Source organism: Cervus elaphus, chromosome 21 (genome assembly GCF_910594005.1).
Source record: "Cervus elaphus chromosome 21, mCerEla1.1, whole genome shotgun sequence".
Taxonomy (NCBI): Eukaryota; Metazoa; Chordata; class Mammalia; order Artiodactyla; family Cervidae; genus Cervus; species Cervus elaphus.
In genome coordinates, this window is record NC_057835.1 from 45,953,831 (window position 1) to 45,968,596 (window position 14,766).

At 41.4% G+C, this 14,766-nt stretch overlaps 1 protein-coding gene across 5 annotated transcripts in view; it reads right to left on the reverse strand.

Annotated features, from left to right (window-relative positions):
* The window catches only part of TPD52 (tumor protein D52), a 119,258-nt gene that overhangs the window by 28,494 nt on the left and 75,998 nt on the right, over positions 1-14,766 (reverse strand). For all 5 annotated transcript variants that reach the window (XM_043879216.1, XM_043879213.1, XM_043879214.1 and 2 more), the window contains exon 2: positions 2,410-2,525. In XM_043879216.1, the coding sequence (XP_043735151.1) occupies positions 2,410-2,525 (116 nt within the window). The remainder of the gene's footprint in view (positions 1-2,409; positions 2,526-14,766) is intronic.

Below are 14,766 nucleotides of genomic sequence, written 5' to 3' on the forward strand. Positions count from 1 at the left end.
CACCACTGCCATTCAACATAGTCCTGGAGGTTTCAGCTAGAGCAATGGAGAAGAAAAATAAATAAAAGCCATCTAAAATGGAAAGGAAGAGTAAAACTACTTTTGATTGCAGATAACATTATCTTATATAGAGAAAATTCTTAAATAATTCACAAAAAAATAGAGCTAATAAGTAAGTTCAACAATGCTGCAGGATATAAGATTAATATGCAAACTTCAGTTGTATTAATATTTCTACACATTAGCAATGAAAGATCTGAAAAGTAAATTAAGAAAATTCTATTTATAATCACATCAAAAGGATAAAAACGACTTCAAAATAAAGGTAACTAAGGAAGTATAAGACTTGTGCCCTGAAAACTACAAAACATTGCTAAGCTAGAGAAGACCTAAATAAATGGAAAGACACTTCACGTTCATGGATTGTGAGATTTAATAATGTTAAGATGATTATAATCTTAATTGTATTGCAATAATACAATACTCTCCCAAATCAATCCTCAGATTCAGTAATAACCCTAACTAAATCCCAATGGCATTTTTTTGTGTGTGGGTGGAAGTGTAGATTCTAAAATTAATATAGAATTGCATGAGACTTTAAATAACAATTTTGACAAAGAAGAAAAAGGTGAAAAGGTCATACTTCTCTATTTTAAAACTTACTACAAAGCTATAGTAATCAAGAGTGTGATACTCTCAGGAGGACAGACATATAGATGAATATATCATAATTGAGAATCCAGAAATAAACCTTTACATATACATGAACTGATTTTTGACAAGGATGCCAAGAGCATTCACTGATAGTCTCTTCAATGAATGGTACTAAAAAACCTAAATATTCACATGTGAAAGAATAAAATTGAACCCTACCACAAACCATATATAAAAATTAACTCAATGGACCACAGGCTTAAATATAAGCTTTAGGAGAAAATATTGTATAAATCTTTATGATCTAGTTTTGGAAATGGATCCTTAGATATAATGCCAAAAGGACAAACAACTAAAGAAAAAATAAGTTGGACTTCATCAGAATTTAAAACTTTTGTGCATTAAGACAATATGAAGGAAGTGAAAAGACAATGTATGGAATGGGAAAAAATATTTGCAAATTAATATATCTGATAAGGATCAAGTATCCAAAATATATAAAAAGCTCTTGTATCTCAACAACAAAAAGACAAATAATGTTTTAAAATGTGGGAAAGGATTTGAATAGACTTTCTCCAAAAAAAGGTATGTAAATGACTAATATGCACATGAAAAGATGCTCAATATCTTTTTCATCAGTGAAACACAAACCAAAAGCACAAGATACCATTTTACAGTCACTAAGGTGGCCAAAATCAAAAAGACAGAAAATAAAAAATGTGGCAAGGATGTAGAGAAGCTGGTGGTGGAATGTAAAATGGCAACCCTGCTGTGAAAACAGCTTGGCAATTCTGGAAAATCAAAGTTAAACATGGAATTACCATGTGATGAGCAATTCTACTTCTGGGTATAACCCAAAGGAATTGGAAATGGGTATTCAAATGTACTTTTACACAAATATTCCTTAGCTGAGTATCTACAATAGTTAAAAGGTGGAAACCACCCAAATACCCACTCAACAAATGGACAGATAAACAAAATATAATAGATACATACAAGGGAATATTATTCAGCCATTAAAAATCAGTGAAGTACCAATATGAGCTCAACAAGGATGAACCTCAAAAACATTATGCTAAATGAAACAAGTCAGATACCAAAAATCACATGCTCTATGACTGCATTGAAATGAAATATCCAGAATAGGTAAATCCATAGCGACAGAAAGCAATTAGTTTGTTGCCAGGGAATGAGGGAGGGAAGAGTGGGCATGCCAGCTTAGAGAGTATGGGGTCTCCTTTGGACATGATGAAAATGTCTAGATAGAAATGACAGTTGCACAACATTGTGAGTTTGCTAAATGCCACTCAGCTGTACACTTTGAAATGGTTGATTTAAAAAAAAAAAATAAAAAAGAGGAAGGGAGAGAATGAGGAATGGAAAGAAAATTCAAAGAGCTTCTATTCACAACATTGCCAAAGATAGAAAGAAGTCACTCAAAGCAATTGAAAGCCAAGTGCATCAGGGCTAGTGAAGTCACTTAGAAGACATTCACTGGTCGCCCTCATCCATTTCCAACTTCACACTCTACTTCTCAGACCCACTTTACCCATAGATACCCTTCCTCATATTAAAAATCAACTGGTCTCATATGTTCCCATTTCCTCCTCCTCACTCAAGCTCTTTAGGGTGAGTAAACACACATTGTTTTCTCTCCCCTGAAAGTGACTAGAGAATATCACCAGGTACTTTAGAAAAACAAATGACAACATATTTTAAGTGCAAAACGAAGCTCCCGAAGGATGGCTCCTTTACCTTTGCAAGTTCTCTTCTCAGCTCCTCTCGCTCCTCCTCTGTCAGAGTCTCGGTAGCACCAATCGTGGCGGCAACATCTTCTCCTTCCTCAGGTACTGGGTCTGTTCTCAGCAGACCTTGTTGAAGACAAAAAAAAAAAAAGTCTGTAAAGTATGAAAGCTAAGTAAAATTCTCCTTTGGACTCCTTCACAGCCCCAGCCAGAAGAAAGCCAATGAGGTAAGAGCCATATCTCATCTTTCTGCCTTTAAAAGGCCTGGCTATCCTAGGAAAGCACACACACAAAAAAAAAAAACAAAAAAAACCCAACACACAACTTATGAGCTAACTACTAAAAACCACCAAATTATACTCTTTCAAAATAGGAATTTAGAAAATACAGCATTCTCTCAGCTTCTGTTCATTTCTCCAGTCACAATATACTTAGTGCAAAGCAGAAGAGTTAAGAGGCCAAGAATGAGATCTTGCCAAGACTTTAAATGCTTAACTAGTAAATCAGCATGACTAATATTCACAGAAGGAGACTGTAAATGTCTTTAGCTTCCTCTACTAATCAGATTCAACTCTGAAGAACCGCCTAAAGAAAGTGTATTCCATTTCTCTCCCTAGTGAAAGTAGGAGACACCTTCTTGTAACTTTTTAAAAATATGTCTCATCCACTCCAGGCAAGAGAATTCCACGGACAGAGGAGTCTGGCAGGCTACAGTCCATAGGGTCACAAAGAGTTGGACATGACTAAAATGACTTAGCATGCACGCATTCATCCACTCAAATTTCATGAACAAGTTTACAGTGGCCAGAGGGAAGGAAAAGGGAAAAGGATAATTTGGGGGTTTGGGATGGACATGTACACACTGCTTTATTTAAAATGGATAAACAACAAGGGCCTACTGTATAGCACATGGAACTCTACTCAATGATATGTGGCAGCCTGGATGAGAAGGGAGTTTGGAAGAGAATGTATGTATATATATGTGTGTGTATGACTGTGTATGTGTACGTGTGTATGTGTGTATATATATGTACGACTGAGTCCCTTCCCTGTTCACCTGAAACCATCACAACACTGTTAATCAGTTGCACCCCAGTATAAAATAAAAAGTCTAAAATATAAAATTTTTAAAAAAATGCCTCATCCAGATAACCCTTTAGAATAAAACCCTAATTTATATGCATGCGTGCTAAGTCACCAAATCATATCCGACTCTTTGCAACCCCAGGGACTGCAGCCCCCCAAACTCCTGTGTCCACAGCATTTTCCAGGCAAGAATACTGGAGTGGGCTGCCATTTCCTACTCCAGGGGATCTTCCCAATCCAGGGCTTGAACCCGAGTCTCTTGCACTAGCAGGCAGATTCTTAACCACTGAGCCACCAGGGAAGCTCCTAATTTATCTAGGGTTGGCCAAAAAGTTCATCCGAGTTTTTCTGTAACATCTTACTGAACAAAATGAACTTTTTGGCACAATATATTCAGAGAAATGACGAACACCCATATAAAAGTTTTTCACATAAAACCAATCCTGCCACACCCACTGCCCTGAAAATAGCCAGTGTCTACCTATCCACCAGGAAGAATTCTGTATTTCCAGAGAGCAGCCAGGGAGGCACCTGTCTCTCGGCAACTCCCCTTTCTTCTGCCCAACCAACCAAGTACAAGGCTAAGGGCAAGTTCAGTGAGGCCCCTGATCCTCAGGTGCAGAATTTATGAGGGCACTTAATTCAATGTAAATAATTTTAATATTTTAATGCAACATTTTTTTAAAAATCAAAGCTAATTCAAAGAATCCATGATGAACAAAATATCAAATTCTTAAACAGACAGGCTCAGTATGGCTGATTTTTCCTTTTTCCTCAGGTTTATCACAGCACTGTTTCAGATCTTGTCTTTATTTAAAATGTTAGTATTTTGTTCATCATGCATGGGTGCTTAGTCACATCTGACTCTTTGCGACCCCATGGACTGTGGCCTGCCAGGCTCCTCTGTCCATGGGATTCTCCAGGCAAGAATATTGTAGTGGGTTGCCGTGCCCCCTCCAGATCTTTTTGACCCAGGGATCAAACCCTCATCTCCTGCACTGCAGGCAGATTCTTTATTGCTGAGCCACAGGGGAAGCCCTTGTTCATCATGAATTTCTTGGATTTTAAATTTCTTAAAATAATGCATTAACATAATACTTATCTGGACTGAAGAGCTTTTCAATGCCCCCTTAAATTTTACACCTGAAACAAGGCCTCACTCACCTTTCCACAGTCACTGTTTTGTCATCCATTTCCATGGTTTGGAATTTTCAGTCTCCTCTAACAATAGCTTTTTTTTTTTTTTTTTAATATTTTTTTAAAGTCTTTATTGATTTTTTTACAATATTGCTTCTGTTTTATGTTTTCGTCCTCTAGCCATGAGGCATGTGGGATCCCAGCTCCCCGACCAGGGATTGAACCTGCACCTCCTGCATTGGACGGCGAAGTCTTACCCACTGGACCAGCAGGGAAGTCCCATGGTAACAGCTCTTTTGCAGAGGGAACCAGAAAAAGGTCTCCTCCTCTTCCTGCTTTTCGCCTCTTTCTGCCAGTGAGCATTACCGTAATCACACTGTTCCCCACCAGCCCCCACGTCCACTTCTGGGAAGGGCTAGCTCAACCATAGTGCCAATGTGGCACCCACCCAAAGCAAGATGCCAGGTAGCAGATGACAGATGTAGCAGGCGGGCAGAGATAGAGGAGAGAGAACAAGCCTGTTGTTCAACAAGCAGCGAGCACCACGGCAAGCCAGGAGAAGTATTTGTATGTCCGTACATACATTGAGTAAAAGTACAAAGACGCTTGCTCCTGGCCTATTGTATGTTCACTGCACAATAGCAGCTGATAATTAAAATGACAACAATCAACAGCATAACAGTGCCTACCTGAAAGGTGTTTACAGAATTGTTCAAGGCATCAAAGTAATACAAATAAAACAATTCAAAAACTGGAGTGGTGAATAGGGTATGATTAAGTCCTCTCATGCAGAAATGACACGTGACAGGTACAATCAGTGGATGGAAAGGCTCAATGAATAGTTGCTTCTGCAGGCCCCTCCAACATATCTGCAAACGGATTGCCCAAGTCACGATCGAAATCTTATCATGTCACTCTCCGGCTTAAAGTGGTTCCTTTAGTGGTTCCCTGTTATTTTCAAGTCAAAATTCAACCCCGTAGTTAGTACACAAACCTTACTGGATCCATCCGCTGCTATCTGGCACTGGAAGCTTGAGCCAAAACAGACTGTGCCAAGATGCTGTACAACCTACGGTCAGCAACCACAGAGGAGGGAACTCCCTGGTGGTCCAGTGGTTAGGGCTCTGTGCTGTCACTGCCGAGGGCCTGGTTTCAACCTCTGATCAGGGAACTAGGATCTCACAAGACTCACGGTGCAGTCAAAAAAAAAAAAAAGAAAAAGAAACCACGGAGGACGGACCATGAACGCTTGCAAATGGGTCCATCTACCAGGTTATTTGAAAAAGAAGCTTCAGCAGGAGAGTGGAAGAGAGGCACACAGGCAGCAATTGTACAAGGCAAGGGAGGAAGCACCGAGACGGAGCTCCCTATAAACATTCTTCATTGTATTTTTAATGTTTTGCTCAGACGTCTCAAGTTCGCTAGGACGCAACAAAGCCCAACAAAACTCAGGCGCTAAACTTACCTTAAATAACAAAGCCTCTTTTGTGCTTTTTAATAAACTCTATTTTGTAAATCTGCTTATGGGGGAAGATGCAATATCTGATGATGATAATAATAATATCTAATAATGCTTTATGAATAACTGTTCAACTCCAAAAATAATCTAAGATGATTCTATTAATACTAATCAAGAATTTAGTTGAGCTGCCAGGGAAAATAAGTGTCTCAGAAAACGGGGTTCTGGGATTGTCCACAGTTAGCTTTGGGACGACCAAAATGACCTTGAGATTTTATATTCACAGTCTAAGAAAGCTAGTAATTACATGTCTGTTTTTTTCATATTAGCCTGTAGGTGGCAGCAAATTATCAATATTAGAATTTAAAGATGAGGTTTGTTTTATGATCATCAACTAGGGAAAAAACTGGAAATTAAGGACATGAAGAAAGAACAGAAAGAAACTGAAATCATCTGAAAAAACCTAACAATCATGACTTAGGAAAATTACTAATAACCACAGCCACTGCCACAAAGTGCATTCTATTTATATCCAAATTTGAGCTGAGTGATCCCAATACATTACATCATTTACGTGTAACACTTGTGAGACAAGGATCACCATCGCCATTTACAGGTGAGGAAACTGAAGCTTACAGAGGTTAAATAACTTCCCCATGGTAACATACCTGAATACATGGTGGACAGGATTGTAAACCTGAACATTTTAATTGAAAGCATATGCTTTAAATCACTGATTATGCAAAACACAAATAAAGACAAAAGTAGGGGGCCGAAGGTTAGACTTGGGAGATACCTAGAACCAGTAATAAATAAAGCTGTAAAAAATGTAGAATAGATCAAAAGCAGTCCTTAAATGACTTTCTAGGTATTATCTACCCTATTTTGTTCAGTAAGAGTATATAACTGGATAACCAATCAGAACGTACTGTATAGCACAGGGAACTCTGCTCAGTATTACGTAACAACGTAAATGGTAAAAGAATTTATAAAAGAACATATGTAACTGAATCAGTTCGCTGTACATCTGAATCTAACACAACATTGTTAACTGTACTCAGTATAAAATAAAACGTTTTAAAAGGGGGAGTGAGAGTATATATTGTAGAGGTAGAATCTGGCATTTGGGAAATTCTCATTCATAACACAGAAGTTGGGAAATGGAAACGCTCTAAAGATTACTGAAAACTGAATAATTCAGAAAATTCCTATTTGATCATTAATTTTAATGTTTCTCCTCAGAGTCTGACAGAGATCTATTTTTAAAATAAATAAGCAGGAATAAGCAGGAAACGACATATTTATTGAGATCTAATACACTAGCCACTGTGACAAGAGATTTAAACGTTTACACGTTATCTAAAACACACACACACACAAGGCTCTTACAACCATCACCCAATGAGACAAGCAGTATTTGTAGTATTTATTCCCATTAGGAAACTGAGGCCCTCTGAGGTTCAGTAATGTGCCCAGAGTTGCAGAAATTCAAACACGGGTCTTCCTAACTCTAAATCCTAGCTCCTTGGTGCATACTTTTCTTAGAGAAATTCCAAAGAGCTGGGAAGACAAAGAGCTGATCAGAGGAAAACTGGAAGCAGAGGGCTTTTCACTCCATTGAGGCTTGAGAACACAGCGGGATGCCTGGCTTGAAAGTCACAGATGCCATTATTGAGCCCAAGTGACTGCAAATTGGTGATAATTTGTTTTGTCAGGTTATTACCATTTCAGCCACTTGCTTAATAATTCTTAATAATTCTTCTAGCTGTGCAAACAGATTGACAACCTGTCTTCAACTGCACACATGGGATCACCCTAAAGAATTTCATCTGGGGAGAAGAGCCTGGCCTCCACGCCCGGGTGAACTGTTGGGCGATCCATGGCCAAGAGATCAACGGACATGAACCAGGAGGAACGCGCCCTTAAGTCCCAAGACACAGTGTTTTCTTCTACATTTTACGTCTTCTTACTGGAGATCATTGTACAACCAACTGGCTAAGTGGTCCTTGCCACTTAGGACCTTGCAAGGTCCTAAGAGGTCCTTGCCTCTCAATGTGCAAACCTATAAAACAAGGTCCTAATGTCACACCCTTATCTTTACACCTCAGGACTCACCCAGAACAAAGCAAATGTCTGTAAATACTTCATTTGAACTGACTTATTCGTTACAGATTTGTTCAAACGAAGTTTCTCTTTTCTCTCCTCCCCTCCCTATGCCCCATGCATAGCCATCCATTTGCCACGTATTTCCCAAAATTTCAACCAAGGAAGAAACTAGTTTTTTAAATAGAAATTTAGAACCTACCCTTAAAGCTACGCCAGGACTGACAGCTTGGTGGGGACCTCTCTGCTCAGTGTGGTGGGTGCAGCCCAGAGCACCCCAGAGTGGAACCCCTCACTGAAGTGGTTCTCTCTTCCCTCCAGTTCTTCATCTTTGACTATTTTTTTCCAGTTAAGGTCAACTGTTTCCCTTCAAGGCTTTCTATGATTATCACTTGAAACGTTTACAATCATCTTCACACAATTTTAAATCTGAAAAGAATTTTGGATCATTTAAATTCAAACACTTTGTTGTGTAAAGATAGGAAACACAGGGCAGAGATTTTTAAAATCAGATGATGTTGTGGGTTGACTTGCATCTCCCCCCAAAAAAGATACACTCTACTTCCAACTCCCAGGGCCCATAAACGATGTGTTTTTATTTGGCAACAGGGTCTTTGCAGATGTAATCAAGACGACGTCATATTGGATTGGAGGGTGGAGTGGGCTCTAACCCAATGACTGGTGTCCGTACAAGTAAAAGGAAGTTTGACTCAGTGACCTGGAGAGAACACTGTGTAAAGATCCAGAGCACGCAGAGGGAGCACCTGGTGTGATGCTGCAGGACAGAGACTGGAGGGATGGAGCGCCAGCCAAAGCAAGCCAGGGGGCTTCCCTGGTGGCCCGAGCAACAAGACGCAGCACAGCCAAAATAAATAAATTGGAAAAAAAAAAAAAAGAGAGAGAGAGAGAGAGAGAGACGGGTTACCAGCAGGAAGCTAGAAAGAGGCAAGGAAAGATTTCCCTGCAGGTGTCAGAGGGAGCATGGCCCTGCCGACGCCTTGATTTTGGACTTCCAGCCTCCAAAACCATAGAGGTAATACATTTCTGTCATTTTAAGCCACTCAGTCTGGAGCGCTTTGTCATGATAGCCCCAAAGAACTGAGCTCCGGGAAACTGAACCCCAAACCCATTACCTGTTTAAAAAATAAAAAGACAATAATACCACCTAGCTCTCTGGGTTTTTAAAGAATGTTTTAAAGGGTCATGAAATAAAAGGTGGGCATATACTCAGTGTTTGATGAGTACCTGCTGTGACTCACCTCCCCAGGTCCTACCAGTCCTCCTGGCTATTTCCTCTCCTCTTCCGTTCCACGAAGCCTGACCCCAAAGGGCTCACTTGCTCACCTCCCATCACTCTCCAAGCCCCTCCTCCCCCTTCAACTGAGGACAGTGCTCCATCAGATCTCATGCCACAGCTCCAAGTTGCGCAGACTGAACCTCGCTCTCAAGTCTCTGGTCCCCTGGCCCCTCCCCGCCCCCTCGCCCTCCCTAGGTTTTCTTCCTGCGTCTCTGAGATGTGGCTCCGTCTCCCTCTCTGCCAGCCCACTTCACACCCCATCTATCTGATCGCACCCCACTCAGGCTGTCACCACGCTTTGCTTAGATTCTTGTCCCAAAGCTGCGTGTCGGTCTGTCTCCTCCACGCCATTCACTATCCTGCCACCAGAGGGCGCTGTCTGAACCGTGACTCGGACTACGGCACTCCTTGCCTTCAATCCCTGTGTGGCTGCCCGCCCCCTAGGAAAGCTCCCTGCTCTGGACAATCTGGAGCCCACCGACTCCACCTCCCGCTCCGGTCCTCACTGCCGCTCCCACACTCGGGGCTCTCCCTGCATCTTCCAAACTGCAGTTCCTCTAGGGAATCCTGTTTTACTAATTTTTTTTTTCTTTAAGGAATGTATTAACGCAAAGGGTAAGAAAAAGTAAATGGCCTCCCATATTCTTTTTCCCAATATTTTTTATTATGCTAAAATATATAACATACCATTTACCATCTTAACCATCTGTTAATAATTTAATTTTTTAAACAACAAAAACATTTTGTATTGGGGTATAGCCGATGAACAACATTGTAATAATTTCAGATGAACAGGGAAGGGACTCAGCCATACACATACATGTATCCATCCTTCCCCAAACCCTCCTCCCATCCAGGCTGCCAGGTAACATTGAGCAGAGTTCCCTGTGCTATACACAGGCTTTTGTTGGTTATCCATTTAAAATATAGCAGTGTGTACATGACCTTCCCAAATCTCTTAACTATCCCTTCCCCTCCCCCCGCAACCATTTTTTAAGCACAAAAGTCAGTGGCATTAATTACACTCACAATGTTGTAAGACTACCTTCACCATCTCTTTCAGGATCATGCTCTCCTTTTCTTATGTCTCTGCGAATGTTAGTTTCTCTTCCCGAAACCCTCTCCTTATTTCCAAGTCCCACTCATTTCAATAAAGGATTAGGAAAACTCTCCTGCTCCTGGAGGAATTCTCTGGCCCTGGTGGCCTGGGCCCACTCTGGGCATAACGCCCTCTGTGTATTGTCTACTGTACTCCGGAAAGAGCTGGCTGGGCAGTTTTTGACCCGAGCACTGTGCTCTGATCCCGCAGCTTCAGCCCCACACAGAATGTGGTGCAGAGTGCCTGGAGATGCTCAGCAACACTATCTGAATAAATGAATTGCAGGAAAGCACCCTCTGGAGTAAGGAAATGGCAGCCCACTACAGTAATCAGGCCTGGGAAATCTCATGGACAGAGAAGCCTGGCAGGCTACAGTCCATGCGGTCACAGAGAGTTGGACTCAACTCAGCGACTAAGCAAGGACAACAACAACCTCGTGAAGTCAGAGGGAGAGATAAGAACCCAGTTTCCCATCACAGTCTACCCTGCCTCTCTTATTTCATATATTTCATTCCCACTTCACTGTTCTCACCTAAAAAGGTTTTCTTATTTAAAACAGACACAAAATGTCACTTTCTGTAGAAATACAACTCTGTCTAATGCATAATCTATCCGAAGATTGTTACCATTCGGAGCAGGGCTCCTACCTTCATGTGACAGGGGTGTGTACACAGCAAACACACCGTGGTTAAACAGGTGGGGCGCCGATGATAACAGAGCAGGAATATAACATCAGCTATCCCCAAGAACAGTCACTCAGGAGGGGAGAAGTTGCCAGAAGTAAGAGGAGTCTAAGATACCTGCTATTGAAGTCTGAATGTTAACACTCCCCACCCAAGAGAATTTGTAAGAGCATAATCAAGCCATAGAAGGTTCTCTGGAAAGTAAAACTGTGTATACACCTCTCTTACACAGTCTTATGGAGAAGGAAATGGCAACCCACTCCAGTATTCTTGCCTGGAGAATCCCATGGACAGAGGAGCCTGGCGGGCTACAGTCCTTGGGGTCGCAAAGAGTCGGACACGACTTCGCTTTCGCTTTACACAGTCTTAAGAGGCAACGACAGCTTTAAGACAAGAGTAGGAATAAGAAACATCAGTCTCTGGGATTTTCTTTAAGCACATACAAGAAGAAATATGAGTTCCCCTTTTTTGTAACCTAAAGATACAAAAAAATAAAAGAAAAACCACATAGTTCAAAATATCTTTAGTGGTCATACCCACAAAGTTGACAAGATAAAAACATTTCCCCTTAAAAGTCTGCCCTTGAGGGCTTCCCTGGTTTCTCAATGGTAAAGCATCCCTGCCAGTGCAGGAGATGCAGGTTCGAGACACGGGTTCGATCCCTGATCTGGGATGATCCCACATGCCGAGGAGCAACTAAGCCCACGCACCACAACGATTGAACCCATACCCTAGAGCCCGGGAGCTGAAACTACTGAGTCCACAGGCCACAACTACTGAAGCCCACGCACCCAAGAGCCCATGCTCCGCAACAACAGAAGTCACTGCAGTGAGAAGCTCGCCCGTTCCAACTAGAGAGCAGACCCTGCTCACAACTAGACAAAAGACGCACATCAGCGAAGACCCAGCACAGCCAAAAATAAATTAAAAATATTTTTTTTAAGTCTGCACTTGAGGCTTTAACTTTCTACACCTTATTCTGTTTCCAGATGTGACAAAATCCAGAATGGGGAGGGAGGGAATACTTGGAGGTCCCCACTTCAAAGTGTTTCTCCTTAAGAGATCCTAAAAGCAAAGGATCCACTTAAGGAGAGGCTTTCCAACTGCTACATGATGGACATTTTGAGCAGGAAGGTTTTTTTGGGGGGGTGGGGGGTGGGGTGTTCTATGCGTCCCATAGGACGTCCTGAGCACGTGCCCAACGAATGTCTGCGGCAACCCCCCTCACCCTGCACCCAGTGGGAACAACAAAAAGCATTTTGAAATCTTCTCCAGATATAGTCAGATGCCCCCAGAGGGATGGGGGCCAAAAATGCCCCCAGTGACTTCAGGCAACAGAGCCTCTGAAACCTGCTTTTTGACTCTGATTATCTTCAGAAGAGACAGATTAAGGAGCATGGGTCATATAACTGATACTCCTTAAGGCTGTTATTTTCTCATATTTGTTCATGGTAAAAAACCCTCCGGAGAAAAAAAATGAGAATAATTATCATCAAGGCAACAAGGAATAAGAAAGCAGAGAAAACTAGAGTCATTCCATTGGGGAGGGGGGGCACCCAGGAACCCAGGAGGTGAATTGGGCAGTGGCAGGGTCATCAAGGAGGAAATTCCTGCAGAAAGGAGGGGAGGCAGATAGCACTGACACCAAAGGGGGAAGACAGCTCTCGAGTCAGACAGGCCACCCGTTCCAGAACTCAACTCTGAAAGTGGGGCCCCACATGGCGGTCAAGCTCCTGTCCAAAGAAAGGTCACTCTCCCCAAACTTTACCTGATAGATGAGTAGAGGAGAAAGAAAAGATGGCAAAAGAACACATTAGTATTTTCAAATGTTTCATGTGTTCCTCCAGATATTCTTAAACTGATTTTTTAATCTCTTTCATCTTTAAAAAAAAAAAGAGAAAATCTTCAGCTAATTATTTCGAGTCATCTGCTCCCTTGACACCAATCAAGTAAAACTAGCAAAACTGGGTAACTCCACAAAAAGGGTGGCAGAAGATCAGCCATGGAGGAATTTGGGGACCCCCAGAGGGGAAGTCTTTAAATTTCCTCTGCGGGAACAAGAAGGTTCTACTGCTCTTCAGTTCTGCTCGGATTTTTATTCTGTAAACCCATATATTTACTATTTAAGACCTGGACAATCCTGAAAAGCTTTCAAGAAGTGATAACCCCTTTTCTAAAAAGAAGAGAGAATGACTCAGAGTCTAAATCAAAAAGGGGAATGAAGTAGAATGAAAAGGACTCTGAGCTAAAGAATCTCAATTTGATTTTCTTCAGTGTTTTTAGAGTTTCAAATACGACAGCAGAAAACTAAAATGTCAGAGTTTTAAATGGCTCCTATTTCCTGAAATCACTAGAAATAACCAGAAGTTTTTTTAAAATATATATATATATATAAGCCAGGGCTTGCTTTATCTTTCTGTACATGAGAAAATCCTTAAGAGGAAGAATGAATCTACATAAATAACACTGAAAGTTATCCTTGTAAGTGTTCACAGACTGGAAAAGAAAACTCAAGCAAGGACAACAGGAACAAACTGCATGGCAAATGTGGAAAGTTCAGGTCCAAGCGGCACACGAGGAATCAACAAATTACCAGTGGTAATCTTTTTTTTTTTTTAAGTCCACACTGCATGGGTTGTGGGAGTTTTAGTTCGATGACCAGGGATTGAACCCGGGGCCTCAGGAGTGAGAGCACAGAGTTATTTACAACAGCTGAACCGCCAGGGAATTCACAACAAACTACCCCTCAGTAAGATCCTTGATCAAAGGAAAGGTTCCGCCTTGAATGATTAACCTGTTCTATGATATCCGTTACTGGGCAGGTGCAGATTTCATCTAATCAAAAAGCAAACAATGCGCGCACACACACATACACACACACACACACACACACACACACACACACACACACAAAACCACTGGCTTGAGAACTGAGGGGTGATGTTGAGTCCTGACTTGAGCTAAGCTTTGTGATTTGGGGACTTTACAACACCAGTCTTGGCCTCCATGTTCACATCTGTAAGGTGATCTACAGCGTGATTTAGTCTTTGCCAGTTCCCTTTCATTCATTCATTCACTCACTCCTTCATTCAACCAACAAATATTTGTAGAGCCACAGCGGTCGAGTGCTGTTATAGGTGCTAAGGGAAAAGCAGTGAATGAAAGACCGACATCCCTAATGGAGCTTGTATTCCAGATTCTGAAATCAGTGTTTTTCAAACTAGAGGCTGTGAAATCCTTTTAGCAGTACCAAATGAGCATCTTTAAAAGAAGAAACAGGAATAATATTACATATCAGAGTACATCACACATAGTAAGGGTAAGTTCTGTTTCACAGAATCCTGCTTTAGCTATTGACATTTTATATCTATGAGGGTTGCGGATCAAGAAGTATAAGGCATTTCTGAACGTGGGCTGGTTGTACCAAGAGAGTTTTAACATCTCTGATAAAAAAATTCTTTTTGTTCCAGCCACTGGCCCTCATCCTGTCCTTCACTCAGATT